General features: G+C 45.4%; 1 protein-coding gene across 2 annotated transcripts; it reads right to left on the bottom strand.

Annotated features, from left to right (window-relative positions):
- Positions 1–22,663: 22,663 nt before the first annotated feature.
- MRPS23 (mitochondrial ribosomal protein S23) lies at positions 22,664–27,539 on the bottom strand. Of its 2 annotated transcripts, none has more exons than XM_045983737.1 (5): positions 27,441–27,539; positions 26,712–26,882; positions 23,779–23,856; positions 23,450–23,576; positions 22,664–23,035 (listed from the first exon to the last, which is right to left on the bottom strand). In XM_045983737.1, the coding sequence occupies exons 1-5, from the start codon at positions 27,482–27,484 to the stop codon at positions 22,883–22,885; spliced, it is 573 nt and encodes a 190-aa protein (XP_045839693.1). In that variant the 5' UTR covers positions 27,485–27,539; the 3' UTR covers positions 22,664–22,882. The 2 variants fall into 2 exon arrangements, with proteins under 2 accessions (XP_045839693.1, XP_045839694.1); XM_045983738.1 differs by having other exon boundaries at positions 22,979–23,120; positions 27,441–27,522.

Below are 27,539 nucleotides of genomic sequence, written 5' to 3'. Positions count from 1 at the left end.
AGTCCTGCATTGAGCCTACTTTAAAAAAAAGAGAGCTTTTCTGTATTATAATATACACACTATACATGCAACAACACAAAAAGGGCTATAACTTAACTATCAAAAACTTGACCCAAACTGGATATCCTGAAAATAATAAATATTAGGTCCTCAAGTTTTAATATCTTTATTGATGCATTAATTCCAAGCCATTCCATAAAAGATTTGAAGTGGTTTTTAAAAAATCAAGTAACAGGGCACCTGGCTGGCTCTGTCAGTAGAGTGTGCTTGATCTCAGGGTCACGGGTTAAAGTCCTGCATTGACCTAGAGCTTATGTTAAAAAAAAAAAAAAATCAAGTAACAATCACTTGTTTACTTTTTTAAAATTTAGGAGTTTCTGTAGAGGTAAAAGGGATGGTTGAGGTTTCCTCTCTTTCTCTCTTTTTTTCTTTTTTTAAGATTTTATTTATTCATTGGACAGAGAGAAATCACAAGCAGGCAGAGAGGCAGGCAGAGAGAGAGGGGGAATCAGGCTTCCTGCCAAACAGAGAGCCCGATGTGGGGCTCGATCCCAGGATCCTGAGATCATGACCTGAGCCGAAGGCAGAGGCTTAACCCACTGAGCCATCCAGGTGCCCCTCCTTTCTCTCTTTCTCATAAAAACTTTACTGAGTTTTTTAAAAAATAAATAATGCAAAAACAAATCATATAATACTAAAATGTTTATAATGAAAATCCACCCTCATCTGCCCCATTCTCCTACAATGACCACTGACATCAACTTCATATGTATTCCTTGAGCCTTGCTCCCCCGCTTGCATCGTCCTTTGAATGTGGAAGTGGACCCGAGTATACAATGATAGGATATTTGGGATCTGCTTCAGATTATCCACAGGTGGAAGAAGCAAGTGAATGGGATGGAAAAAAATGACCAAGAGTTGACATTGTTGCAACAAGGTGATGGGACTATAGGGGTTCATTGCACTATTGCCTGCTCTTCACTTTTTATGAAATTCACAATTTCTACAATAAGAACTTAAATGCTGTTTTTTAACTGCTTAGAAAATGGACTCATGCTTTTTGTAATATTCAACTTGCTTTTTTCTTGAACTAACAGCTTCTTGTGGATCTTGTTCCAAATCTGTGTAACATAGATCAGCCCTGTTCTTTCAAATGCCTTTCTATTGTATGGCTATCCCATCATTTACCCAACCTCACTGTTTTCTCACTGTTTTTCTCGCTGTTGTGCCATAACAAATAATGCCAAGTAAACCTACTTGGGCATACGACTCTTCCCTCTCGAAGGCAGCTTTCTGTATGATCAATTCCAAGACGTAAAATTTCTGGGTCAAAGGGAAAATATGTTTCAAGTTTAACTGATACTGCCAAATTATTCTTCAAAAAGGTTATTGCAAGTTTCAGCTCCAACTATGTACCCCTTTTCATCTGCATCCTCCCAAACACTGAGTTCTAGCAATCTGGTTAACCTTTGCCAATTTCAAAAGCGAGACTCTATCTCATTTTCTGTTGACGTGTTGTTCTGATTGTTGCTGAGGTTGTGCATCTCTTCGTGCTTTCTCTGCCACGTATTTCTTCCTCAGCACATTGTCTATTCATTGCCCTTGTTTGTCCATCTTATTTCTCTTTCTGATTTGTAGCAGCTCTTTCTATATTATCGATATTAACCTTTTGTCTATTATGTATGTTTAAAACATTTTCTTCCATTCTTTAATTTTTTGTTTGTGGTATTTTTCCTCATACAGAAGTTGTTGTTGGTTTCTTCATATAGTCAGAACTATCATTCTTTCCCTGCTGTCTTCTGGGTTTTGTGTCATGCTCCAAAAGTCCCTATGTTTTCTTCTAGTACTTTCATAGTTTTACTTTTTATTTTTATTTTTTAAAGATTTTATTTATTTATTTGACATACAGAGATCACAAGTAGGCAGAGCAGCAGGCAGAGAGAGGGGGAAGCAGGCTCCCCGCTCAGCAGAGAGCCCGATACGGGGCTCGATCCCAGAACCCTGGGATCATGACCTGAGCTGAAGGCAGAGGCTTTAATCCACTGAGCCACCCAGGCGCCCCTACTTTTTATTTTTAGATCCTTAGTTCACTTGAGATTTATATGGGGCATGGTATCAGATAGAGAATTAAATTTAAAATTCCCCTGAAATTCACAACCCATTCCCAACACTATTTAATAATCAATCCTGTTCTCACTGATGTCAAATGCTATCTTTGTCATATACTTAATGCCCATATATATACCAATTTTTTCTAGACTCTTTGTTGTACTCCCCTGGTTCAACTGCCTAATCCTATACCTGTACCATGCTGCTTTAATTACTGTTGCTTTGTAATACCTCTGATAGTGAGTAGGTAATACTACATTCTGATATTTCAAAATTTTATCAGCCATTCTCATGCATTCATCCTTCCAGATGAACTTTATTATCATGTTGTGAAGTTAAAAATAAAAACTGCCATGGGATCTGATTAGAATCGCCTTGACTAAATATATTAAGTTGGGAAGGATGGTCCAAGACTCTCTGTGTGAAAGGGAAAGACAAAAACTATGCATGGATTTCTCACATACCCAGGATGCCATAGCCAGGATCCAGCACAGTCAGGATCAATTCTGGAGTGATGCTGCCCCACACACCATGTCACCCTTTGCTCAGGCTGCTCTATAATCAACTCCTGCTTTTTCTTCCTTTTGGGCTCCAACTCTGATTCCTACCTGCCTATGAGTTATGTGTTTCTCTGGCCTTTCAACCACCTCCCATTCTTCTAGCACAGCATGGCTGGTCTTCTCTCTTGACCATTCTGGAATATGCTCCCACAATGCAGGGGCACTCCCACCCACTGAAGCTTGTCAGCAGGTTCAGGACTGGATAATATCCTCAATGGCATGGGTAACAAAAGGGAACTAAAGAATCTTCTAGTTCAAACTCCCTCCTCTTGACTTTATTTCCATTAACACAAAGATCATAGGGAAATGACCAGGGGCTTAGACAAAGTTATAGAATAACTGGCTGGTTAGGAAACGCATTTTGAATTTTTTTTGGCAATAGTAACAAGCAATACCTTTCCCCAGTGTCCACCTTTCCATTCCCTGAAGAGAAGTGGAAAGGAAATATTCTAGGATGATGTTATCTAAGAATCTACTAGTTTCAGAAAGGGGCTGCCTTCATGGTAACTGGGAAGTTTATCCCAGGCAACCTAAAATGTCTACCATTTCTGATATTAGATTCCCATGACTGCCAGACAGGGCCAGGGCTAGAGTGAGGCAAGTGCCAAGTCTGCATTTGTACAATCTTAAGGATGAGTGACTCCTTAAATTTGGGCCTTACTCTGGCCCCAGCTCTGGAGTTTGGATGAGTGGATATTGTAGTCCCTGCCCAGACCCCCTCTGCACCCATTCTAGCTGCTGAGACTATTAGCTGATGATGTCTTGGGGCCACATCCCTCACTGGGGATCATTCTAGCACCAGGCAATGGCCTTGCCCCAAATTACACCGCCTCCAGGGGGCAGCCTATAGCCAAGGACTGACTAAGGTGGGCATGCAAATGCTCGGCCTCCTTTTCTCCTTTGGAAGAGCTCTGAAGAGGCATCCCAGCTCCAGAGTGCCAGAGTCTCAGCTCCCATCACCAGTCAAGAAGCACAATGCCTGGTAGGTCTCATCAAGGTCTGGACATATGAAGTTCCACACTTTGAACATCTCTGTAGAGACGGAGCAAACGGGAATCTGAGCAGCTCAAAGGACAGTCTGCTAGGGGTTCTGTCAGTTGAGATCTTCTTCTTTGGAGCCACCCACCCATCACCCAGCTGCTGGTATATGGGCTGCTGATGGCTCAGAGCTTCATCCCTCCCTGGAAATTGCTTTACCCAAGGTGCATCCTCTCCCAGGGATGGCCCTAGCAATCACTAGCTGATGGAGGAGATGCAAAGGCCCAGCCCAATTAGCTGGTGACAACTTTGAAGGGCCATCCTACTTGCAGAGTCCCTGTACAATTAGCAGAGGTCTCCATGGCAACCGCAACAGGGGACCTCTTCCCCCCTGCCAGGTCCTGCCTGCCTTTCTCCCTCACAGGTGTATCTCCAGAGAATGCCCCTAACTAAGGTTTTACATACAGCACTCCATCTCAGAGTCTGCTTCCAGGGAACCCAACCTAAGACATCACCGAACTCAAGCTGAGATATTAGGACACTCCAATGATGCTGACTTAGTTCCTTGACACAAGGAACCCCAACACACTGACCTACTGATCAACAGCTAAGCATTAGCTCAATCTTCAGGCTGGTTGTTTCCAACCTGTCTCCTCTCACTGGGGAAGGAAATTGAACCTAAACCACACTTCATTGGTGAATTTCATTCATGCGCCCTTTTTCCTCACTTCAAATCACATAACTCAAGAAAACTTTATGTAATAATAGTAAAGCCTTTAGCAAGACAAGGACAAACCCAGGGACATCTGCTAGGTAGTACAACCAAGCTTGTCCTTCTGAAAAGAAGGGAAGAGAGATTAGCATTTATGATGTCCACAGGGGGTTCAGTGTTATACAGGAATATTTTTAGTAAATGACAGAGAAAAACGTAGAAAACAGGCTGATTGATTGACAGACAACCCAATTTTTAATCTGGACATCTTTAATAAATTCTGTGATGCAGGATTATCAATCTTATCTTACCCGGATTTCTACCTTCACAAGGAGATGCCCTTGATTTTAGGGGCCAGAAATAAGTGGCTTCTTTATCAAAGGGTTTACTGTAAATGGCCAAGCCTGAGCTGGCCCCCAGGAGCCAAATCTCCTCACCTTTTCATAGTAAAAGAGTTTTTCTGACTCATAACACTTAGGGAATCAATCTCCTTACATAAATCCTTCCTGGATTTAAACACAAGCAAAATGCAAATGCCATTGGAAACGCTGTTCCAAGAAGCTAAAGTCACAATGGCCCGTTTCATGTGTCAGCAGAACGTAAAGCTCTTTTCACCCAGGATCTTTCTTGGCTCCCTCAACACTTTGAGTCAGGTGCAGTGCTATTACTATTCCCATTTTGCAGATAAGCAAACTGGAGCTCCAAGAAGCTAAGCAATTCGCCCCGATTACAAAATGTACATGGCGAGCTGGAGGAAGAGGAGAAGGAGAAAGAGGAAGAGGAGGAGAAGGTGGAGGAGGAAGAAGAAGAAGAAAAAGAATGCCTGTCTGACAATGTTGTCATATGAACCTAATGAGATTAACTAATACATGCAAAGCCTGTAGCACGTTGTGAAATGTCTGATAAACATGATTATTACTATTGTCCCTAAGATGCTGATGTCCTCAGACACACACACACATACACAGACTCAGCAGACCCCCACCCCCACCATCTTCCCCACACATGCACACGGGTCTAGTCAAGAACCACTGCCTTAGTTAATGATGATTTGAACAAATCACTCAATTCCAGTGGTCTGGTTGCTAAGGACATCATTCTGACGGCCTTAAAGGCAGGCCTCCTGGATTTTATCTCCTTTAACTCATTCTGTGACCAACAAATGGAAAGGACGACAGTAATGCATATGTGGGAAGGGCCTGGAGAGCCCCCTGACGGCAGGTACCCCTGCCACCACATGGCCGGTTGCGCTGTTGTAATGGAGCAGAAGGCTGTTTGGAAATCATCAAAAATTCTCTCAGGAAGCCCAATTATATTTTTACATCAAGAATCAAAATGCTAGTGCTGCAGACTTCAGCCTATCATTCACAAACCTTTTATCCTGTAATTAAGCCAGATCTGCTGCTGGGCTAATTCTTCCCTGAATGACACCACCCTTTGAGCCAGCCCGTATGCCGGCAGAAGACTTCACTCTGATGATCTATTACACCAATACATCACCGCGGTGAGCTGCCTCCTTAATGATTTATCCATAACACATCATCGGAGTGAGCCACACTCATAATATATTGCTCAATAAGTCTGCGGTGGCCAAGAGGGAAAGCCACAGACAGCGGCCGAGTGCGTGCCCTTACACGGTTGGTGTCAGCACGCAGGGCCCATGCTGGGCTCCCCCCGTCCTAAACAATATTTATATAGGTGGTCGGGCTCTCATGCCAATAGGCTTCTAAAACATGAACCATGACCTTAAGAAAGTCCTATAAATCCTGAGCAGCACAGCCCCTCAGTAGGGAGTAGGGGTTGCCCTTCTAAGTCTGTCAAGCAAGTAGGAAGCATTTGCTTTAAGCTCTTACTTAAAAGGCTGAGGCCACTGCACTGCACAACTCCAGGGGGCGCCATTCACATCGCCATCTGGGCAAATGGTGCCCCCGCGGGTTGTGCAACATGCAGCCTGAGCCACCTCACACCACAGCCCCGTAGGAGGCCCTACGTAGGAGCACAGATTCTGGCATCAGACTGCCTCACCAGAGTCAAGGTTGCGGGACTAATGGTCCTCTTCAGGGCGTTGTTATGAGATGGAACAGGATGGGGTACACAGAGCACCTATGACACAGTGAGCCCTCCATGTGAGCGCGACTGGTAGCAACCCTAATGAGTCCCGAGAGCCGGAAGCCTGGAGGTCCAGGCTGGGTAGCAGGCAGCCCCTGAGGATTGTTATCTTTCATTCTGCGGCATCCTGTGTCATCTTTATGTATCTACATCCTGCGTCACTCCAAAGAAAAAGGAGGGAGCATGGAGAAGAGAAGGCTCCCGGAAGTCCACACTAGGATAAAAATAAGGAGATGGGGACATTCGGGTAAAGGGAAAGGAAGATTTAGCCAAGTTGAAGCAAAAGCAGTGCACCAACACAACACGTGAGGCCCCGCCCCCAGGCGAAAGTGAGGATCAGCACCGCGGGCTGGAGAACACGTTCACATTGCCCAGAAAAGGGAAGAAGGGCACACCCTATGGCCCAGCAATCCACTCCCACGTGTGTGCCCTGGCCCGCTGGAACTCTCTGGCACACGTGCACAAAGAAACAGATAGAATAATGTTCCCTGCAACCTCCCGGAGACGGGGAAAAACTGGAAACGTCCACCAATTGGAAAACAAACGTGCAACGGTGCTAGCCAGCTCTTGAATAGGGTGCATTGTGCCCCAGGCTTATTTTCAATGCTTCACAGCTGTTACGTCATTTAATTTTCACATCGACTGAGGTAGGTGCTATCATTTGCCCCATCTTATGGCTGAGGAAACTGAGGCAGAGAGGTTGACTTGCCCAAGGTTGCAGAACTAACAAGTGGCAGAGCTGGGATTTGAACCCCAGTGTTCTGGCCACAGGGCCATGCTTTGAAACACTGCATAATCATTTGTCTAGTCTTCTAATGGAATACTACACAGCAGTGAAAATGAATTAACTAGAGCTTCATGCGTCAACACAGGGAAGTTTCAAAGTAAAATCCTTGAGTAAAAAGAACAAACTACAGGGGGGCCTGGGTGGCTCAGTGGGTTAAAGCCTCTGCCTTCAGCTCGGGTCATGATCCCAGAGTCCTGGGATTGAGCCCCGCATTGGGCTCTCTGCTAGGCAGGGAGCCTGCTTCCTCCTCTCTCTCTGCCTACTTGTGATCTCTGTCTGTCAAATAAATAAAATCTTAAAAAAAAAAAAAAAAAAAAAAGTACAGAGTGATATATATAGTAAAAAGCCACTAACAGAATGTTTTTATTTTTATTTTTTTTTAAAGATTTTATTTATTTATTTGACAGAGAGAGATCACAAGTAGGCAGAGAGGCAGGCAGAGAGAGTGAGAGGGAAGCAGGCTCCCTGCTGAGCAGAGAGCCCGATGTGGGACTCGATCCCAGGACCCTGAGATCATGACCTGAGCCGAAGGCAGCGGCTTAAACCACTGAGCCACCCAGGCGCCCCAGAATGTTTTTAAATATGCAAAATGATACCATATGCTTGTTACAAGGGCATACATTTAGGGAAATTCATTATTTTTTTAAATAGAAAGGGAAAAAGCAAGTCCAGGAAGAGAGGTCCCACAGGGGTTGGAGGTTGGAGAATGGGTTCGGGACCGAGGGCTCAGAGGACTTCAGTCTTTGCTAAGTTTTACGTCTGAAGCTGGGTGACAGGATATTTGTTATATATTCTCTGTAGTTTTTGTATGCCTAAAATATTTCATAATTTTCAAAACAAATGTCATTATAAGTTCCTTTATCGGCTGCATGTGGCTGTAACTTTAACTCTAGACTTACTCACAGCCAAAGCAAAGAGGGAAGATAAGGTACCAAATTGGCCAAGACCACATGAGGGGCACATGTCTATGACCAGTGTCTGGGACCTTCCCAGAGAAACAGGCCTGTGTGATGTACGAGGGAAGCAGGCAGACCCTGGAGGGGAATGAAACAACCTCGACTCTGGGCAAGACTCTCCCTCACACGTCTGCTCCTGGCTCTGGGACACAGAGCTGTGGACACAATGTCCAGGCAGCCAGTGTCTCTGCAGACTAAGAAGATGGAGCAGTGGCCACCCGAGGATCAGAAGGCATCCACCCTCTGCCTAACACTGCCCTCCATCACTTGGACTTCCCACATCCTGGGTCCTTCCAGCTGTGTTTAAAACTTTGGTTCTTATCCTCATCATACAAAGCAAGGAGTCAAGATGTAGTGGATGGAACAAGAAACAGAGGTATAGGGTGTGTGAGTGGCTCAGTTGGTTAAGCGTCTGCCTTCAGTTCAGGTCATGGTCCTGGGATCGAATCCCACATTGGGCTTCCCCTGCTCTGCAGAGAGCCTGCTTCTCCCTCTCCCTGCCACCCCCCCTGCTGTGCTCTCTCCCGTGCTTTGTCAAATAAATAAATAAAATCTTTAAAAAAAAAAACAGAGGTAAAAGTTTATGTGATTGTAATACTGCAATTCATAATAAGAAATACATATTGGTCTCTGCCCCCAGCTCCTAAAACAGAGCTCCTGAAACCTTTGTAATTTCCGATAGGAGTGAAAGAAGTATCTTTTACTCTAAAAAGGTGACTCTGGGTGGGTTCCTGGATGGCTCCTGGATGAGGAAAATCCATCACTGGAAAATCCAAACCATAATTAGGAACTTGGAATTTTCGTCCCATCCCTCATTCCCTTGAGAAGGGAGAAGGGGTGAAAGCAGAGTCAATGATCAATTGTGCCCGCGTGATGAAGCCTCCATAAAATCCCGAAAATACAGGGTTCTGAGAGCTTCCAGGGTGGCGAACACGTGGAAGGAGGTGCTGGGAAAGTGGCAGACCCAGAGAGGGTACAGGTGCCCTTGTCCCATGCATCTCTTCCCTCTGGATATTCTGCTGTATTCATTATCATAGCCTTTAACAAACTGGTAAATGAGTTTCCCTGGTTTCTGTGAGCTGCTCTAGCAAATCAACTGAACCTGAGAACAGGATTGTGGGAACTTGCAGTCTATAGCTGGTTGGTTACAAGTATAGGTGATAATCTGTCCTTTCCACAGGCATCTGAAGTGTGTGTGTGTGTGTGTGTGTGTGTGTGTGTGTGTGTGTTGAGGGGCAGTCTTGTGGGACTGAGCCCTTAACCTGTGGGATCTGATACTATGTCTGGGTAGATAGTGTCAGAATTAAATTAAACTGTAAGACAGCAAGCTGGTGTAGCAGACAATTGCTTGTTGTGGAGAACCCCCACCCCCTGCCCCTTTTGGTGACCAGAAGTCAAGGGTTTTATGTGAGTAGTAAAGGAAAGTCCTGGGGAGAAACGCAGTAGAGAAGAACGGGGTTGTTCCCTGCATAGGAAGGAGGAAAACCGAGTTTCCCTTATAGTGATGCTCCAAAGGTAAAGGAACCGTACCAGTTTCCTGGGTGGCCACAACGAACTGCCACAAATGGAATGACTTCAAACAATGGTAATGTATCCTCCGTCTGGAGGCCAGAAGTCTGAAATCAAGGTGTGGGCAGGGCTGTGCTCTCTCTGAAGGCCCTGGAGAGACTTCTGCCTTGCTTCTTGCAGCCTCTGGCGGCTGCTAGCAAACCTCTGCGCTCCTTGGCTGGTGGCTGCACCTCGCCAAACTCCCTCCGTCTCCACATGGCTGTCTTTCCTCTGTGTGTGTGTTTCCAAATCCCTCTCTCCCTCTAAGGATGCCAGTCATTGGGTTTAGGGCCGGCTATACTCCAGCATGACCCTGTCTTCACCTGATCACATTTGCAAAGACCCTATTGCCTAATAAGGTCACATTCACAGGCACCAGCAATCAGGACTTTGACATACCTCTTTGCGGGGTTGGGAAAGAGTACAGAGTTCAACCCCAAACAGATCCTTAGTGTTACTACACAGAGGAACTAAGGGGATAAATGCCGCTGTGGAAGAAGAGAGAATGGAAGTTACCGAGCCATTATCTGTCCTAGCAGAAAGCCAGGAGGCGATGGCAGCAGCTGGGGATATGAAGCCATGTGCGAAGCTACTCACCAGAAGCACCAAACACAGCAAGAGCTAACCGTGGTTGGCCCCAGCAATGGGCTGACGAAGGGGGAGGCAGACAGCCTGTTCTGGGCAGCGTGGGGAAACTTGAATATGGACTGGTTATCAGGTACTATTACAGAATTAGTTAACTGCCATGTTGTTAGGTTTAACAATGGTAATGGTGTTGATGTAAGGAAAGGTCTTACTTTTCAGAGAAGCAGGCTGAAGCCTTGGGTGAAAGAGGTCATGTCTGGACATGCTTTAAGATACAGAAAAATATATAGATAAGCAAAATTTTCAGAAAAGATCTACATGAGCAAATAGAGAGCAAAATATTAATAATGGTTAAACTACATGATGAATATATGGAGGATCGTACCATTCTCTCTACCCTTACAAGTATTTCCATAATCAAAATTTATTTATTTTAATTTAAATTCAGTTAATCAACATGTAATGTATAACTTGTTTCAGGGGTACAGGTCTGTAATTTATCAGTTTTATATAATACCCAGTGCTCATTACAACACATACCCTCCCCAATGTTCCTCACCCAGTTACCCCATCTCCGACTCCCCTCCCCTCCAGCAACCCTCAGCTTGTTTCCTGATTAAGAGTCTCTTACGGTTTTTGTCCTTCTCTCGTGTTGTTTTGTTTCATTTTTTCCTTTCTTCCCCTATGATCCTCTGCCTTGTTTCTTAAATTCCACATATCAGTGAAATCATATGATAATTGTCTTTCTCTGACTGACTTATTTTACTTAGTATAATATCCTCTAGTTTCATTCACGTTGTTGCAAATGGCAAGATTTCTTTTTTTGATGGGTGCCTAATATTCCATTGTAGATATATACCACATTTTCTTTATCCATTCATGTGCTGATGGACATCTGGGCTCTTTCCATAGTTTGGCTATTGTGGACATTGCTGCTATAAGCATTCAGGTGCACGTGCCCCTTCAGATCACATTTGCTCCTTTGGGATAAACACCAAGTAGTGCAATTGCTGGGTCATAGGGTAGTTCTATTTTCAACTTTTTGAGGAACCTCTATATTATTCTCCAGAGTTACTGTAACAGCTTGCATTCCCATCCATAATCCAAATTTAAAAGTGAGAAGGTTTTCATGAACTCACTCGGTTAAGCATCTGCCTTCAGCTCAGGTCACAACTTCAGGGTCCTGTGATGGAGCCCCGCATTGGGCTCCCTGCTCAGTAGGGAGTCTGCTAGTCCCTCTGCTCCTCTTCCCACTCAATCTTTCTCAAATAAATAAAATCTCTTTTTCTAAAGTGAGGTTTTAAGTATTCAGTAAGTCTTGGAATGTGATTGCTTTCCCCATTTTTGCAGCTCTTCTTGGACCAAAGACCCAGAGAATAGGGCTTCTGAGGTCTTGTGGTTCAACCTCCTTACTTCACAAATGGCTAAAAAGGTTGACTTTCTAAAGTCATACAGCCAACGAGTACATGAGTCGGGGCTGGGCTGGGATCTCCAAGAGCCTCATTTAGTGCCACACTGCTCTCCATGCCATCTTCGGCCGCAGTTGTGGGCTAAAGGAGCTATTTTTAAATGTCAGTAAACAATGGAGGTTCTTCTTCTTTTTTTTTTTTACGGCAGACATTGCCTATGGGTCACTGAGTTCTCATATGTAAGAAATCTTGATTATACCTAAAAGCTTTATTCTCTTCAACATGACACTACAGTCAGGTCCTATAGATCTTAAAGGAACCCCTTTGGGGGTTTGGCAACGTGCATGGCAGTTGGGCAATAAGCATGTCATCTACCTTTCATTAGCATTAATTATAATGTGAATTTCATTAGTATTATTTATTATGTAATAGCAATTATAATCAATTATGTAAAGTAATACTATAATATAGTTATTAATTATGAGTCAATAGACACAGGGACTAAGTCCTGCTGGTGAGATTTTCCTAAATTTGAGCTTCTTGGCTTTACAGGTATTTGAAATGGTTCTTTTAAGAAGCCAAGCTAGGTGCATCCGTCAATAATCAAAAGGGAAGAAATAAACAGTTTCAACGTTGAGAATGTGCGGCACTGGAGGTCGGATTGCCCAGAAGGCCAGGAGAGACACGGCAGGAATGCTACAGGACTGTGGAACATTCTAGTGCCCTCTACCTGCCTGCAGTTCAGATGACCAGACCCCTCCATCTCATCTGGCCTCCCACTGCCCTTGTGTCTTCTCTCACAACCAAAAGTAGGAAAGTTAGGGATGGTGTGGGGCACCAAAGACAAGCTTTGCCTTCTTAGGATTTAAATTGGAAACATTCTGGGATTAAGCTGGCTTTCTCCTGTTCTAACCCCAAGGGCCTCATGAGTGTGGCTGGACTGGGGCAACCAGGAGCCAAGGCTTGGGCACACTCACTGAAAAGGGAGACCCTACCTGTGCTACGAGTCAGCTCAAGGCTGCTGGCAGCAATGGTAACACAAGCCCATCGTCCCTTGAATTATACATTTAAGGGGCTAGAAGCCTTGGGGAGCCAGAGTGACATTCATGCCAGGGCAGGGGAAAATGGTTCCAGCAGGGAGCCAGGCCTGAGGAAGGGGATGAACTCCAGGGGGGCGGGGAGGCCATGACCTCGTTGTCGCTGAGATGGAGCGGGGCCATTTCACCTCCCCTGCCAGGGGCCAAGGGAAGCTGGTGATAAAGCCCAGGATCCAACTCTCTCTGTGCTTAATATTCAAGAGATAATGCTGAGCACGCTCAGAATTTAAAGCAAGCACCACGAGGGGGTCTGAAGAACCTGCCATCTCCTGCAGAATTCCTCAGCTCGCAGAGACTAGACCAGCCGTGCTCGCCTGCTGCCATTCCTCTCCTGAGCACACAGTGCTGGGCTCTGCTCTCCTTCCCAGGCAGGCCGAGCACCAGCAGCTCCAGGGGCATTTGCTTCTTCTTCTTCTTCTTTTTTTTTTTTTTTTAAAGATTAGGGGCATTTGCTTCTTACCAGCATCTTTATTTTATGGAACTGTAGATGGCTTCAGAGTTTCCAAAGTTCGGCCACAACCAGCATCTTCTTTGGGTTCTGTAGCCCAAAACATACTTGGTGCAGTATTATTATCCCTATGTTTAGATAAGGAAACCATTCACTTGTTCATTCATTCACTCAACAAGTCCACTTTCAAGGATCTCTTGGGCTCTAGACCCTGTGATGGAACTGAATGCTCCTCAGAAGGGTTAACGACCTGCCCAAAGCCACAGTCACACAGGGAGCAGCAGCGCTGGTACTGGAACCCAGTTCTTTTTTTTTTTTTTTTTCTTTTTTTTTCATTTTATTTATTTTTTCAGTGTAACAGTATTCATTCTTTTTGCACAACACCCAGTGCTCCATGCAAAACGTGCCCTCCCCATTACCCACCACCTGTTCCCCCAACCTCCCACCCCTGACCCTTCAAAACCCTCAGGTTGCCCCAACCTGGAACCCAGTTCTTTGACTGACACCAGAGGCCAGAGCTCTTCCTCTGTAATGTTCCCCAGTGGCACCCTCAGCCCTTGTATCCTCTAGCCTAGCACCCCAGGTAACCAGTGGCAGGTGCATCCCACTGCAGACTGACCAAGGTCAAATGGAGTGAGAGGGGCACAGGACAGTGGGAAAGACATAATTAGATCTTTCCTTTTTTTTTAGAGCCTTTATTTATTTGAGAGAGAGAGAGAGCGTGTACAAGCGGGGGGCGGGGAGGGGCAGAGGAAGAGGGAGAAGCAGACTCCCTACTGAGTAGGGAGCCTGACATGGGTCTTGATCGCAGGGTTCTGCGATCATGACCTGAGCTGACGCAGATGTTTAACTGACTGAGCCACCCAGGTGCCCCAGGACATAAATAGATCTTTCTGGCTCTCCAGACCTCACTCCTATCCCACATACCACTCCAACCGTGGAATCAACACTGCCCTTCACTGAGAGGAGAACCAGAGGGAGTTCCAGAAACTCTTGCCCAAAGGGTTGTGCAGCCCTGGCGCCCAGAAACAATGTTTCTGGGGTTGGAGCCATTTTCTCCTTTCTGCTCTAGATAGTAACCCTCTGGTTTCCCTCCATAATCGGGGTGCAGAAGGAGAAAGAAAAGAGCAAAGTTTACCACAGGAGGGCAAGGGGAGCAACAATAAGGAAGGAAAGAAGAAACGGAATGCCATTAAGACACTGCTTTACAGGGGCGCCTGGGTGGCTCAGTGGTTTAAGCCGCTGCCTTCGGCTCAGGTCATGATCTCAGGGTCCTGGGATCGAGTCCCGCATCGGGCTCTCTGCTTGGCAGGGAGCCTGCTTCCCTCTCACTCTCTCTGCCTGCCTCTCTGCCTACTTGTGATCTCTCTGCCTACTTGTGATCTCTCTCTGTCAAATAAATAAATAAAATCTTTAAAAAAAAAAAAAAAAAGACACTGCTTTACACACACACACACACACACACACACACATAAACAAAAGAAGTTTTCCGGTGAAACCTACCAGCACTGGGTAAGCTCCAATAATAGACGAGTTCCCAGGCTGTTCTTTAGCTTTCTCCTTTGTCTTTTTGTTTTTAATTGTTTGATTGATTAGCTGATCGAATGGCTTGGTGCTAGAAGTTTGGAAGAAGATAAAAGAGATCGTAACTGCTGGGGGGGGTGTTGAAAAGAGAGAAGCGATTAGACAAGTAGCTGCTGAAAAAGGACACAATCCTAATTTTTCGTTTCTTCTCCATTTTTTTTTTTTAAGATTTCATTTATTTGAGAGAGAGAGACAGACACAGAGAGAGAGAGAGAGAGAAAGCGGGCGTCTGGGTGGCTCAGTGGGTTAAAGCCTCTGCCTTCGGCTCAGGTCATGATCCTGGAGTCCTGGGATGGAGCACCACAAAGGGCTCTCTGCTCAGCAGGGAGCCTGCTCCCTCCTTTCTCTCTCTCTGCCTGCCTCTCTGCCTACTTATGATCTCTGTCAAATAAATAAATAAAATCTTAAAAAAAAAAAAAGTGTGCACCTGAGCGGGTGAGGGGTGGGAGGACAAAAGGAGATGGAGAAGCAGACTCCCTGCTGAGTAGGACGCCCAACCAAGGGACACCAAGATCACAACCCCAGTCGAAGGCAGACGCTTAACTGACTGAGTCTCCCAGGCGCCCCCTTCTCCATTTTAATCTAATATACATTCGCCTTCATCCAGTGGGAAGCAACAGTTGCTGAGAGCCTTCCAAGCACTGAGATCAAAGACTGACTCCGTGCCAAGAACTTTGTTCTTGCTCTTCTTTAACCCGTATAGCACCTTGATGAGGGAGATGTTAGGACCTCTGCTTTACAGGTAAGGGAACTGAGGGTCAAGTTATTCACCAACTCCCCTAGTGTCACAAGACAAGGCAATTGATCAGAGCTTCAGTCCCAGGCCTGCTCGGGGGTTTTTCCACTACTCCACATTGCCTCTCTGCCCGCACCGCTTCCCTGCTCCGTCCTCCACAGCAAATTTGCAGATTTTGTCATTGACTGGAGAAGGTTAGGAAACACTGCCCTGGGCAGTCTCTAGGAACTCAGCACAGCTCCTTCCTCTCCTACTCCCACTATGGTGCAAACACAGTCGGTTTCCCCCATAGGCCTCTGTCATTTGTCCTGTGGCCTATCAGCTCCCATCTCTACTATACCCCAGGCACCCCAGGACCTTGTCTTCCTAAACCTCAGCCAGAACATTATTTTACAAGGACACTCGCCAACCTTGAAAGGCAAGGTACCCTAAGGCAAGGAAATAAATTAATGTGGTTGAGCAGCACAAGAGTGCAGCGCCACCTAGCGGTGCTGGGACCAAACGGTTCCGGGTGGTGACATTTTCAAACAATCAATATCTCATTATTAACCATAATCACAACCTGATGTTTACTTTTGGAGAAATGTTCAGCAGCAACGGATGCACATGCACTTTTCTGCATGTTTCAGAGGCCTGCGATCCTAAATGCCACAATGACTATTAAACAGTGTCCTGCCCATGAGCAAACAGGAGGGAGCAGAGATTGATTGTACATCTTTTTCATCTAAGCGACTCACCAAAAAAACAAAGCATCCGTTGAAGCCACTGACCTTTCACTAACTGCTGGAAGGAAAATGCTTGATAAATAATAAATAGACCAGTACTGGATGTTGCTTAGAACCATCTTTTAATTAAAAGAACAAACCAACTAGGTGACTGACATTTGGGTTCCGGTCCAAGACAAGCATCATTCGAGGGTAAAACTCTACCCCAAATGTAATTTCATTGTCAGCTACCATTCAACAAAAATCGTCTGCCTGGAACACATATGGATGGAGGGGGCACTCAACTTCCCGACTCCTTTGCTTTCCCCCAGTGGCCTCTTCAGTTGAGGGCCACAGCAAAAACAAGCAACTGTCTGGTTCACATCTCCACAGAAACTGCTCCAGCACCCGGCTCACCCAGTCACACACCCACAGGCTACCCTAGGAGTGACAGGGAAGCCACTTCCTGTCTTCCCCATAGGAGATGCCCTTCCTCCCCCAGACAAAGTGACCTCAACCACGTGGCTCAAGGAACCTGCTCAGGCATCCATCTTCCTGAGCACTACCAAAGGCTCAAAACACATGACGAATCTCACCAATCACGCCTCCACCTTCTGGCTGTTCTGGAAGACTGGAAGAGCTCAGGAACACGGAGACCCTAAGCGAAGTGATCATCTCACACCCCCCACCCCCAACACACACCCTCATGGTTCCTCGTCCCTAGCTCCACATTCCTGAGGCAATGCCAGCACGGGCGCTACCAGACCCACATCATGTCACGGGCCCTAGTGCCCTAGGATATGTTTCCATGTAGTCAGGAGAACCGGTGGCCTAGCTCTGAGTTAGACCTACTCAGAGCGCAGAGCCTAGAAGGATGGAAAAGGCCCCACAGCTCCTGCATGCCTGTCTGGATTCCCAAGAGTGGAGGCAGGCACCAGTGCGAGGCTCAGAGAAAATCTTATCCCACTTAAATGACTGTGCAATGCTTTTAAATGGCAAGTCATCATTTATTTACAGAGAATACAGTATCAATTAAAAAATGAGGGGCACCTGCGTGGCTCAGTGGGTTTAAAGCCTCTGCCTTCAGCTCAGGTCATGATTCCGGGTCCTGGGATCGAGCCCCTCACTGGGCTCCCTGCTTCCTCCTTTCTCTCTGCCTGCCTCTCTGCCTACTTGTGATCTGTCAAATAAATAAAATCTTTTTAAAAAAATCACATTAGGAGAAGGAAAGGAAAAGTGAATTGGGGGAAATCAGAGGGGAAGATGAACCATGAAAGACTGTGGAGTCTGAGAAACAAACTGAGGGTTTTGGCGGGGAGGGCGGTAGGGGGACTGGATGAACCTGGTAGTGGGTACTAAGGAGGGCATTATTTGCATGGAGCATTGGGTGTGGTGCATAAACAATGAATCTTGGGACACTGAAAAAATAAAATTTAAAAAAAAATCAGGAATCCTCTCAGAGCACCGATTTTTCTATAACACTGCTTTCATGATCAGAGAACATGACACTAAGTATTAGACAAAATTACAAAAGGACTCGGGTTTACCTTTAAAGGACACATGATCAAGAATCGGGCCTACTGGGGCGCCTGGGTGGCTCAGTGGGTTAAAGTCTCTGCCTTTGGCTCAAGTCATGATCCCAGGGTTCTGGGATCGAGCCCCGCATCTGGCTTTCTGCTCAGCAGGGAGCCTGCTTCCCTCCCCTCTTCTGTCTGCCTCTCTGCCTACTTGTGATCTCTGCCAAATAAAATATTTAAAAAAGCAATAATAATCGGGCCTACTAAACAAAAGCGAAGGAAGAACTCTAAAAAACCTTATAAATCCAGGACCACTTAAAAGAGTCTTGCCATAAGGGCACCTGGGTGGCTCAGTGGGTTAAGTGTCTGCCTTCAGCTGACATCGTGATCCCAGAGTCATGGGATGCAGCCCTACATTGCGTCAGGCTCCCTGTTTAATGGGGATCCTGCTTCTCCCTCTCCCCACACCCCCTGCCCTGGCTTGAGCACTCTTGCTCTTGCTCAAATAAATAAAATAAAATAAAATTTAAAAAAGCCTTGCTATATAGATGATGGGAGATGAGTGACCTGTTTCCTTTGTTGGCTTTCTTTTTCCTTCTGTCCCTTAACTAAGAGCATTCATCTGGCTCAGTCCCCGACCATCCAGTGTCTCTCTACATTCCCCTTGGAGAGCTCATTCATTCTCCTGGCTCTAACCCTTAGCCCTGTGCTAGCGACCTCCTCCCTATCTCCGACATCTAACTCATCCCTCTGTCTGCCACTTGGACGATGCACCAATTCCTCTCAGTATGTTAAGAACTGAAGCCCTCCTCCCAACCTTGCTGTTAGTGATGTAGGCATTCTTCTAGTCACTCAGCTTTGTAAACTTGGCATGGCTGCCGAGACCAAAGCCTTGACCAAAGGTCTCCTCTTCCTGCTCCAACCCCATTCTTTGCATCACATCTGGGTAAATCTTCCTTCCACACAACACTGCTTTCACAATGTTACTTCCCTGCTCAAACTTTCTTATACCCAACTGAACAACTCTGGATAGTGACTGAGGCCACCATGGTCTGACCCCATACTACCTGTTCAAACCTGTTTTCCACTTCTCAGAGTAACAGAAGCACCTGTCACACAAATTACAAGTGAGCTTTGCATTCAGTCTCAACTTTCACATAACTGGAAGCCGAAGACGCAAACATTATTCCTATTTTGTAGTCTGGCACCGTCACAGGCACAAGGGCACACGAGCAAAAACCGGAGTAACCAGAACTAGCCTCAGATCTTCAAACTTGTCTTTGCAAACTGCACTGTAACCTGGACACATGCCTTCCTTGGCTTCAGTTCAGCAAACCCACACGGAGGGCCCACTCCAGAAAAGGCTCGATTTAATGTGTCAGTAGGTACAACTAAGAATTTCTGCACTTGTTGACACTCTGAGTAGAAAGAAGGTAGTCCCCTCCAGAACAGAGACCAGGGGTGAGGCAGGAGCGCAAACAGCAGACCAGGTGTGCCAACTAAGTGATGTGCATGAGCGCAGCCCGAAGAGGCTCGGCAAGGGACTGGAGATCTGATTTGAATATCAGGTAACATTTCCAAGCATGTACCATTTCTCTTTCCTTTTTCTTTTTTCTTTTTTTTGTAACTGAGTTTTATGCCCAACGTATGGATTGAACTCAGAACCCTGAGATCAAGAGCCACATGCTCTACTGACTGAGGCAGCCAGCCGCCCCTGAGCAGGCCCCACTTGGAGAGGCAGTGAAAACAGTTTCTCAAGACTGCGGTGGCAGGGAGGGTGTTCCGGGCAGGGGAAACAGCGTGCCTACTTCAACTGCCCCCACCTTTCAAGGCTCTCCGTGCGGTATTCCTGGACTAGTCTAGAGCTGGCTCCTCCCCAACGCTACCATTATTTCCGATCATAACTTAAAAGAATTCCTGTTCATCTTATTGTTTCCAAAGTCACTCATCTTCCCAGTTAGATTTTAAGCTCCTTAATTCAAGAATGAGCTCACACTTCCATTCTCTCCAAGCATCTCTATGCTGTCGATGGCTTTTGCCTACACCAACTGTGTGAAGGGCTCTGAATTCCCAAAAAAACTCCAATTTTCACTGTTTTGACCACGGAGATTCAACATGCAGAAGTCTGCTGTAAGGTCTAGTCTCTCTCCCTTCTACCAGGCTTAGACTCTCCTCAGAAAAGAGTCTGTCTGGTTTAACAAGATGGAAACGGGGGCACCTGGGTGGCTCAATCGGTTAAGTGTCTGACTTTGGCTCCGGTCGTGATCTTGATTGAGTCCTGGCCCAGGGCTCCACGCCCAGCAGGTGTCTGCTTCTCCCTCCTCCTCTCCCTCTACCCCTCTCCCTACTCCTGCCCATGTGCACGCTCTCTAATAAACAAAATCTTAAAAACAAAACAACAAAAACACCAAGCTGGAAATGTTCTGTGGGTGCAGGGACACAGGCATCCGCTAATGTTGCTGGCGGGAGTGTAGAAGAGCAGCTTCTGTGGAGGACAACATCGGAATCAAAGACACTGACTCCAGCAGTGCCACAGTGACAGGTACGCCCACAGCAGCGCTTGTTTGCAGCCCAAGAACACATACAGCCACTTCTGTCACTCAGGCACTGATCACATCACTACGCATCCACACAAAGAATCTGAGACAATAACATCAAGTAGAAAAACGAGGCACAAGACAGTAAGCACAGTGTCCTCACGCATATGCCCAAAATATTCCCGGAAAGGAAATGGCCTTGAGGGAGAGAACTAGGTGGCTGGAGATAGGTTTTAGAAAGGAGACTGGCCTTTTACCTTTAAATTTTGAACCATGTGCCTGTACAGTTTAAAAAAAAAATTATGCATCAGGGACACCTCAGTGGCACAGTTGGTTAAGCATCTAAATCTTGGCTTCAGCTTGGGTCATGATCTCAGGATCATGGGATCAAGTCCTACATCTGGCTCTGCGCTCAGCACAGGGCTTGCTTCAGGTTCTCTCTCTGCCCCTCCGGTTCATGCTCTCTCTCTAAAATACAGAAATCAATCTTAAAAAAAAAAAAAGGTAGAGGCACCTGGGTGGCTCCACTGGTTAAGTGTCTGCCTTCCGCTCAGGTCATGATCCCAGACTGAGTCCTGCGTTGGGCTCCCTGCTCAGCGGGACTGACTCTGCTGCTCCCCCTGCCTGTGCTCTCTCGCTCTGTCAAATAAAATCTATTAAAAATAAATAAATAAATATAAATTTCAAAAATACAAAGTATGTGTCAAACAACTTTCTAAAAATGTCATCATTATCATTATGGCAAAAAAACCTGCCTTTTAAACCCCAGAAACAGAAGGTCTAGAAAAGTTAATGAGAGACCCTCCACAACTGTTCCTCTGAGAACAGAACCGTCTCTTCCACCTGCTTAAGTCCTCCTCCCCAAGCTTGGCACTCACTGGCTGTCTATGGTTGTCAAATGGATGAATTTTCTTTCCCATCTAAAAGTAAAACATTCCACAAACAAGAAGAAGTGCAAAACGGTGACAGAGGTGGCAGGGAGATGCAGCATGGCCGAGAACTGCTTCTGCCTCGTGTTTCTATTCACCTTCCAATCCCAGAGCACCATGGGCAAGGCCGTGCCCAGGCTGAGGTGTGGGTTCTGCCCCTGATCTGTCAGGACACAGAAGAGACTGCACACAAAGAAGAGAAAAGCTACAGGAATTCTAAAATCAGAGAATTTCTGAAGCAGTTTATTTCTACTACCTGAAAACCACTGGTCTGATCAGAAATACAAAAGCTACACACTTAGAAGATGTCATTTATTCAGGAGAAGATATGAAAATGAAGAAAGCAGGGGCGCCTGGGTGGCTCAGTGGTTTAAGCCGCTGCCTTCGGCTCAGGTCATGATCTCAGGATCCTGGGATCGAGTCCCACATCCGGCTCTCTGCTCGGCGGGGAGCCTGCTTCCCTCTCACTCTCTCTGCCTGCCTCTCTGCCTACTTGTGATCTCTCTCTGTCAAATAAATAAATAAAAATCTTAAAAAAAAGAAAATGAAGAAAGCAGAACAGTTAGTAAGGTCTCATGAGTATATCTCCACACCAGGAGGCAGGTGGATGCTGGGGGTGGGGGGGTGGGGTGGAAACAGCATCTAAATGAGCTGGCCCCCTCCAGGCAATCCAGTTATCTACAGATGTTCTCTGGGTTCAGTCTTCGGCTGAATGTAATCACTTATTCATTCAAATCTTTACTAAGCAGACTAGGTTCGGGCCTATGCTAATTGCCTCCAGCACTCTCAACCTCATCTATGAGATTAAAGCTATAGTTTTGTTTGTTTGTTTGTTTGTTTTTATTTATTTGACAGAGTGAGAAATCACAACTAGGCAGAGAGGCAGGCAGAGAGAGAGGAGGAAGCAGGCTCCCTGCGGAGCAGAGAGCCCGATTCGGGGCTCGATCCCAGGACCCCGAGACCATGACCTGAGCTGAAGGTAGAGGCTTTAACCCACTGAGCCACCCAGGCGCCCCAAGATTAAAGCTATAGTTTTGACCTTTGTCGATCATCAATGATAGGTTCTCACTTTTACCACAAAGCACAAGCCAGCATGACCTCTCAAGCAGAAGAGCAACAGTTCTATAGCAAAATGTAAAGATTATCTACAGACACAACAGGTGGCCCAGGGGACATACCATATGCACAAGTAAAAGCCTGGCGGAGCCAGAAGAGAGAAAGATACCCGAGAACCAGATACAGCCGACCCACATGTCGACACAGAAATCCAAGCAGACCTACTCAAAACGTGTCCCATTCAAACCATACTCATAAAGGTTTCCTCATGCTATTTACAATTTTAAAGTAAATTTACTTTATAAGCAGTCAGGGAATTCTTTATTTAATACCATCCCAACATAAAAGTTCATTCAAACCGTGAAACTGAGCTTATGACAACCTAGAAATAGGAACTAAAAGAAGGCAAACATAATGCCTTAGAGACTGGGAAACATTTACACAGTTCAACTGTTAAAAACAGTTCAACATTCAGCTGGTGAGTGCAGTCTGGATGTCAGCATACATGGAATACAAGTTCTTCAGGGAGGTGAGAGACCCTTTGGGTGTTCTCCAGATGTCTCCAAACGCTGATCCTGGGGAACTTCTTGCAGAGGATGTTTTTTTTCCAATACCGTTTGAGGTGGGACACCCGTGGGTTCCGATTCCCAGGAAATGTGACTACCTTCCTTTTGCTTAAGAGACCAGACATAAATACATCACAGAGATGTTGTCATTTTCACTCCACTGACTGGCTGAAGCTGGATGACTAAGCACATTCTATCATGGAATCAAAACGTTAACATTAATATCCCAGGTCAAATTCTATTATAACAAGCCACACACATGATAAAAATCTCTAAAGAACCATAATTTCAAAAGCCCTAATGCTAACTCACTTGTTCCAAGTAGCAGTCACTATCACAAAATTTTAGTATATGTATATGTACACTTTTTTTTTTTTTAATTTCAGTAAATTTCATCTACTGGCATTTGACCTAGTGTTCAGGGATACAAGCCAAGGTTGGAGAAGAAAAACCAAGCCTTCCTCTAACTTCTAACAAAGAGACAACTAATCCTTAAAACAATTTTAATTAAAAAATACTCACAGTCCTTGCTTCTCCCACTCTTCTCAAAATGACACCTGCTGCTAATAAAGCCTTCCCTGTTTCCACAAATAACTTCTCTTCATCAGTTTCTCCGAGTTTCTGTAGCTCAATGTACTTCTCCACAAACCTGGAATTCCAAGCAGTCACATCTGAGGTCTGTATATTGAGAGTCATCAACATGCTGTTACACAGTATAAAGCGTTCCCTTAACACATCTTCCTACAGGAATGGCTTTTTCCTCCTGGGGAATTCAAGAAAACTCCTCAAACTGATCATTAAATTCCTTAAAAAACAAAAAAATTAACCCAAGACATGTTAAAATGGCTTACTGTTGACAGGTAGACTTGAAGTTTGGATTGAACAGATCAAAAGCTCTCTGACCAGATCCATAGACTGAATAAAATTTCCTAGAAAATATAAACAACACAGTATAATTCTCCACTTACAGATCATGGCCAAGAATAAAGAAAAATTACTAAGCCAAACATAAGTTGTTGTTTTTTTTTTTAAAGTAAGTAGTGCATGCACATGGCAAATACACCAAAATATTACAAAAAGGTATCCAATGAAAAGTTAACATTCCTGTTCACCTCCACCCCAAACCCCCAGCTCCCTCCCAGGAAGCAACACTAACCATTTTCTTGTGTATCCATCCAAAAATATTCGAATATACAAGCATACACGCATCTATCATTCCCTCCCCAGCCCCATAGTTTAACTCCAAGGACAGAAAACACTATTGTACATCTTGCCTCTTCTACTTAATAGTTCTTAGAGATCATGTCAAATCATTGAACTGGGATTGTTCCCAGTCCTTTGCTCCTTTCCCAATCCTTTTGCCACTGTAGACAGTGCTACAGTGATTAACTTAATCAGTATCTCTTAGTACACTGTACAAATGAATCTGGAATAAATTCATAAAAAGTTTTACTAGCTCAAGGTATGTGCATTTGTAATACGGCCTTCCAAATTGCCAGACACTTCCCGAAGTGGCTGTGCCAATTTACACTCACAGCAGTAATGTAGAAGAGTGTCTATTTCCCCATATTGCGGCCGAATTCTCTCTTCCTACTTTTTGTTCTTTGTCAATCTGACAGATGAAAAATTGTAACTCGTTTTACTTTTGCCTTCTCTTATGAAATGAACTGGACATCTTTTCATATGTTTAAAAACAAACCGAATTTCCTTTTCTGTGCCCTTCCATTCGGTGGTTTTTTCCTACTGATTTATAAGCAAACTTTTTTTTTCTTTCTTTTTTTTTTTTAAGATTTATTTATTTGACAGAGAGAAATCACAAGAGAGGCAGGCAGAGAGAGAGGAAGGGAAGCAGGCCCTCCGCTGAGCAGAGAGCCCGATGTGGGACTCGATCCCAGGACCCCGAGACTATGACCTGAGCTGAAGGCAGCGGCTTAACCCACTGAGCCACCCAGGCGCCCCTGATTTATAAGCAAACTTTATAGCAATATAATTAGTGCTTTGTCATACTTGTTGCCAAACTTTTTCCCCAATATGTTGGCTGGCTTTTGATTCATCTTGTGGCACTTTTTTAGGGGACAGAAAATTTTAATATGGCTTCTGGGTTTTATGTTATACTGACAAAGGTCTTTATTACTCAGATTATTCTTAAAATTTTCCCACATTTTCTTCTAGTACTTTTATGCTTTGATTTTTTACATGTAGGTTTTGATATATCTGGAACTTATTTTGTTTTTATAAGGTCTTTAAAATATTAAAAACACTGAAAGGAAGCCACAAAAATAAAGATTCAAAAAATTATTTAAACGCAAGGTATTATTATTTTGACATTAACAGTAATAAAAAAGGGACCAGTAAAATATTCCACATTCTCCAATGAACTATCACCTAGCTCCTGCTATCCATACAGCAGAAACACAAATGATTTATTTTTTTTAATTTTTTTTTTTATTTTTAGAGAGGGCTAGAAAGCATGAGCAGGAAGAGGGGGAGAGGGAGAGCGAGAAAATCCCAAGCAGACTCCCTATGGTAAAGCCCTATGGAGGGTTCAATCCCAGGACCCTGAGATCATGACCTAGCCAAAATCAAGAGTCGAATACTGACCTGATTAAGACTCCTAGGCACACCCACAAATGATTTTAATACATAAATCCTGACCAAGTGTGTGCAATGAGCCCACCCAGAAAAGCAGTGACAAAGAAATTAATGCCCCCAAAGATCTCGTACTTCAGGAACTACCCTGAAAAATTCCAAGTAGAGCAAGAACATACTTGTTCCCTCACCTCAAGGAATGTTGGGGGCCAGGGGAGAAGATTCCTGATATGAAAGGGGCCTAGACCTCAAATGAAAATATAATGACATCATAAATTGTTTTCTTACACCCAGAAATAGAGAAAAGAATTAAGAGGACAGGAGAACCTGGGAGGCACAGTCGGCTGAGCATCTGACTCCTGGATCTGCCTCAGGTCGGGCTCAGGGTTGTGAGATCGAGATTCGCCTGGGGCTCCACGCTTAGCACAGAGTCTGCTTCTCCCTCTGCCCTTCCCCTCTGCTCTTGTGTGTATGCACACCCACTCCCTCTAAAATAAAAAAAAATAAAAAAAAGTATTACCCTGAACAAGGTACCACCTCTGATCTTAATATTTAAGAAAAAAGAATCACGGGGTACCTGGGTGGCTCAGTGGGTTAAAGCCTCTGCCTTCGGCTCAGGTCATGATCCCAGGTTCCTGGGATTGAGCCCTGCATCAGGCTCTCTGCTCAGCAGGGAGCTTGCTTCCTCCTTTCTCCCTGCCTGCCTCCCTGCCTACTTGTGATCTCTGTCTGTCAAATAAATGAAATCTTAAAAAAAAAAAAGGGGGGGGGAAGAATCATACAAATTCTAGGTACTAAAAACTGACATCACTATTTGTGGGAAAGAGCTCTGCCACTGAATTCCCAGTGAGTTGACCTCCTTGAGCCTCATAGTCTTTATGAATAAAATGAAGACAATACACTGATCTTGTAGGGTTAGAGTAAGGCCCAAGTTAGAGAATGTTTTTTAAGGGCTTAGCATAGTGCTAACAGACACACAGAAACAGGTAGCTATAACTGCAATTACCAGTCCACTGTTGGGCTCCAGATTCTATTTCTCAGAACTTGTTTCAGATTCCCTAACTTGGGAGATACACAAGACCTTCTTCACAGGGCAAGCCCTGGTTCGACTCCTAAAAAAGTCACCAGACTGCTAGCTAAATCTCTCCTCCTTAGTTTTTGCTGCTTCCCGTCCACCATGTGGCTTAGCACTCACGCTCTAATCCGATCCTCGGGGTACAAGATGTCCTGGATGGCAGCTTTGGCTTTACCATATCGCAAGCGGGGCCTCCGGAAGACCGGCTCTCTCAGTGGGGGAAAGGCATTATATACGTCAAACCACAGGGGCTTCTCGTTCAACACCCCAGCCCGAATCAGGTCCCGAGTCCTTAAGGAAGGAAAAATAACGAAGGTCCGTCAGTTACAACAGTCTAAACTCCTGAGTCAGTCTAGTCACAGCCTGGGACATCAGTGGGATCATGGAGTCCACAAGACAGAACCGGAAGGAGGCCAGAGCAGGGTGTTGCCCACCTACAGTTAACATATTTCCATATTCCAAACCAAACTAACAAAGCTCAGGGGTTAAGTTCTATTTTTCTCAGATGCGTCCCACCCCCCCCCCCCCGCCCCATCCGCGCCGCGTCGAAGAAAATACAAAGATGGCCCAGCTGGACCCATCATCATCTTCCTCCCTTCCTCTTCCTAGAGAACTCCACTCGGACAGGGTAGAGGTGCAATCTTGAAAGGGAAAGATCATTCGAAGAGTGGGTCGTCAAGCACACCTATTCAGAGACAGGAGGGAGCACGAGAGGGCCTCCCCCGGCTCAGACTCCTGCACTCTGGAGAATGCTTCGCCCGGCTCTGACCCAGCCAGAAAGAGGGTGAGCGGTCGAGAGCCCCCTTCCTGAGGAGGCACCCTCAGCCCACACCCGGTCCGAGCACGCACCGCGAGAAAACACTCCCCACGGTCTCCAGCCGGCTCCTCGCCATGGCTGGTGCCTCGGACACTTACGGCCGGGGGGGGGGGGGGGGGGCTACCGGAAGC

Source organism: Meles meles, chromosome 18, assembly GCF_922984935.1.
Source record: "Meles meles chromosome 18, mMelMel3.1 paternal haplotype, whole genome shotgun sequence".
Lineage (NCBI taxonomy): Eukaryota > Metazoa > Chordata > Mammalia > Carnivora > Mustelidae > Meles > Meles meles.
The sequence above is the reverse complement of the archived record's forward strand: the minus strand, read 5'-3'. Positions and strand labels throughout refer to the sequence as shown.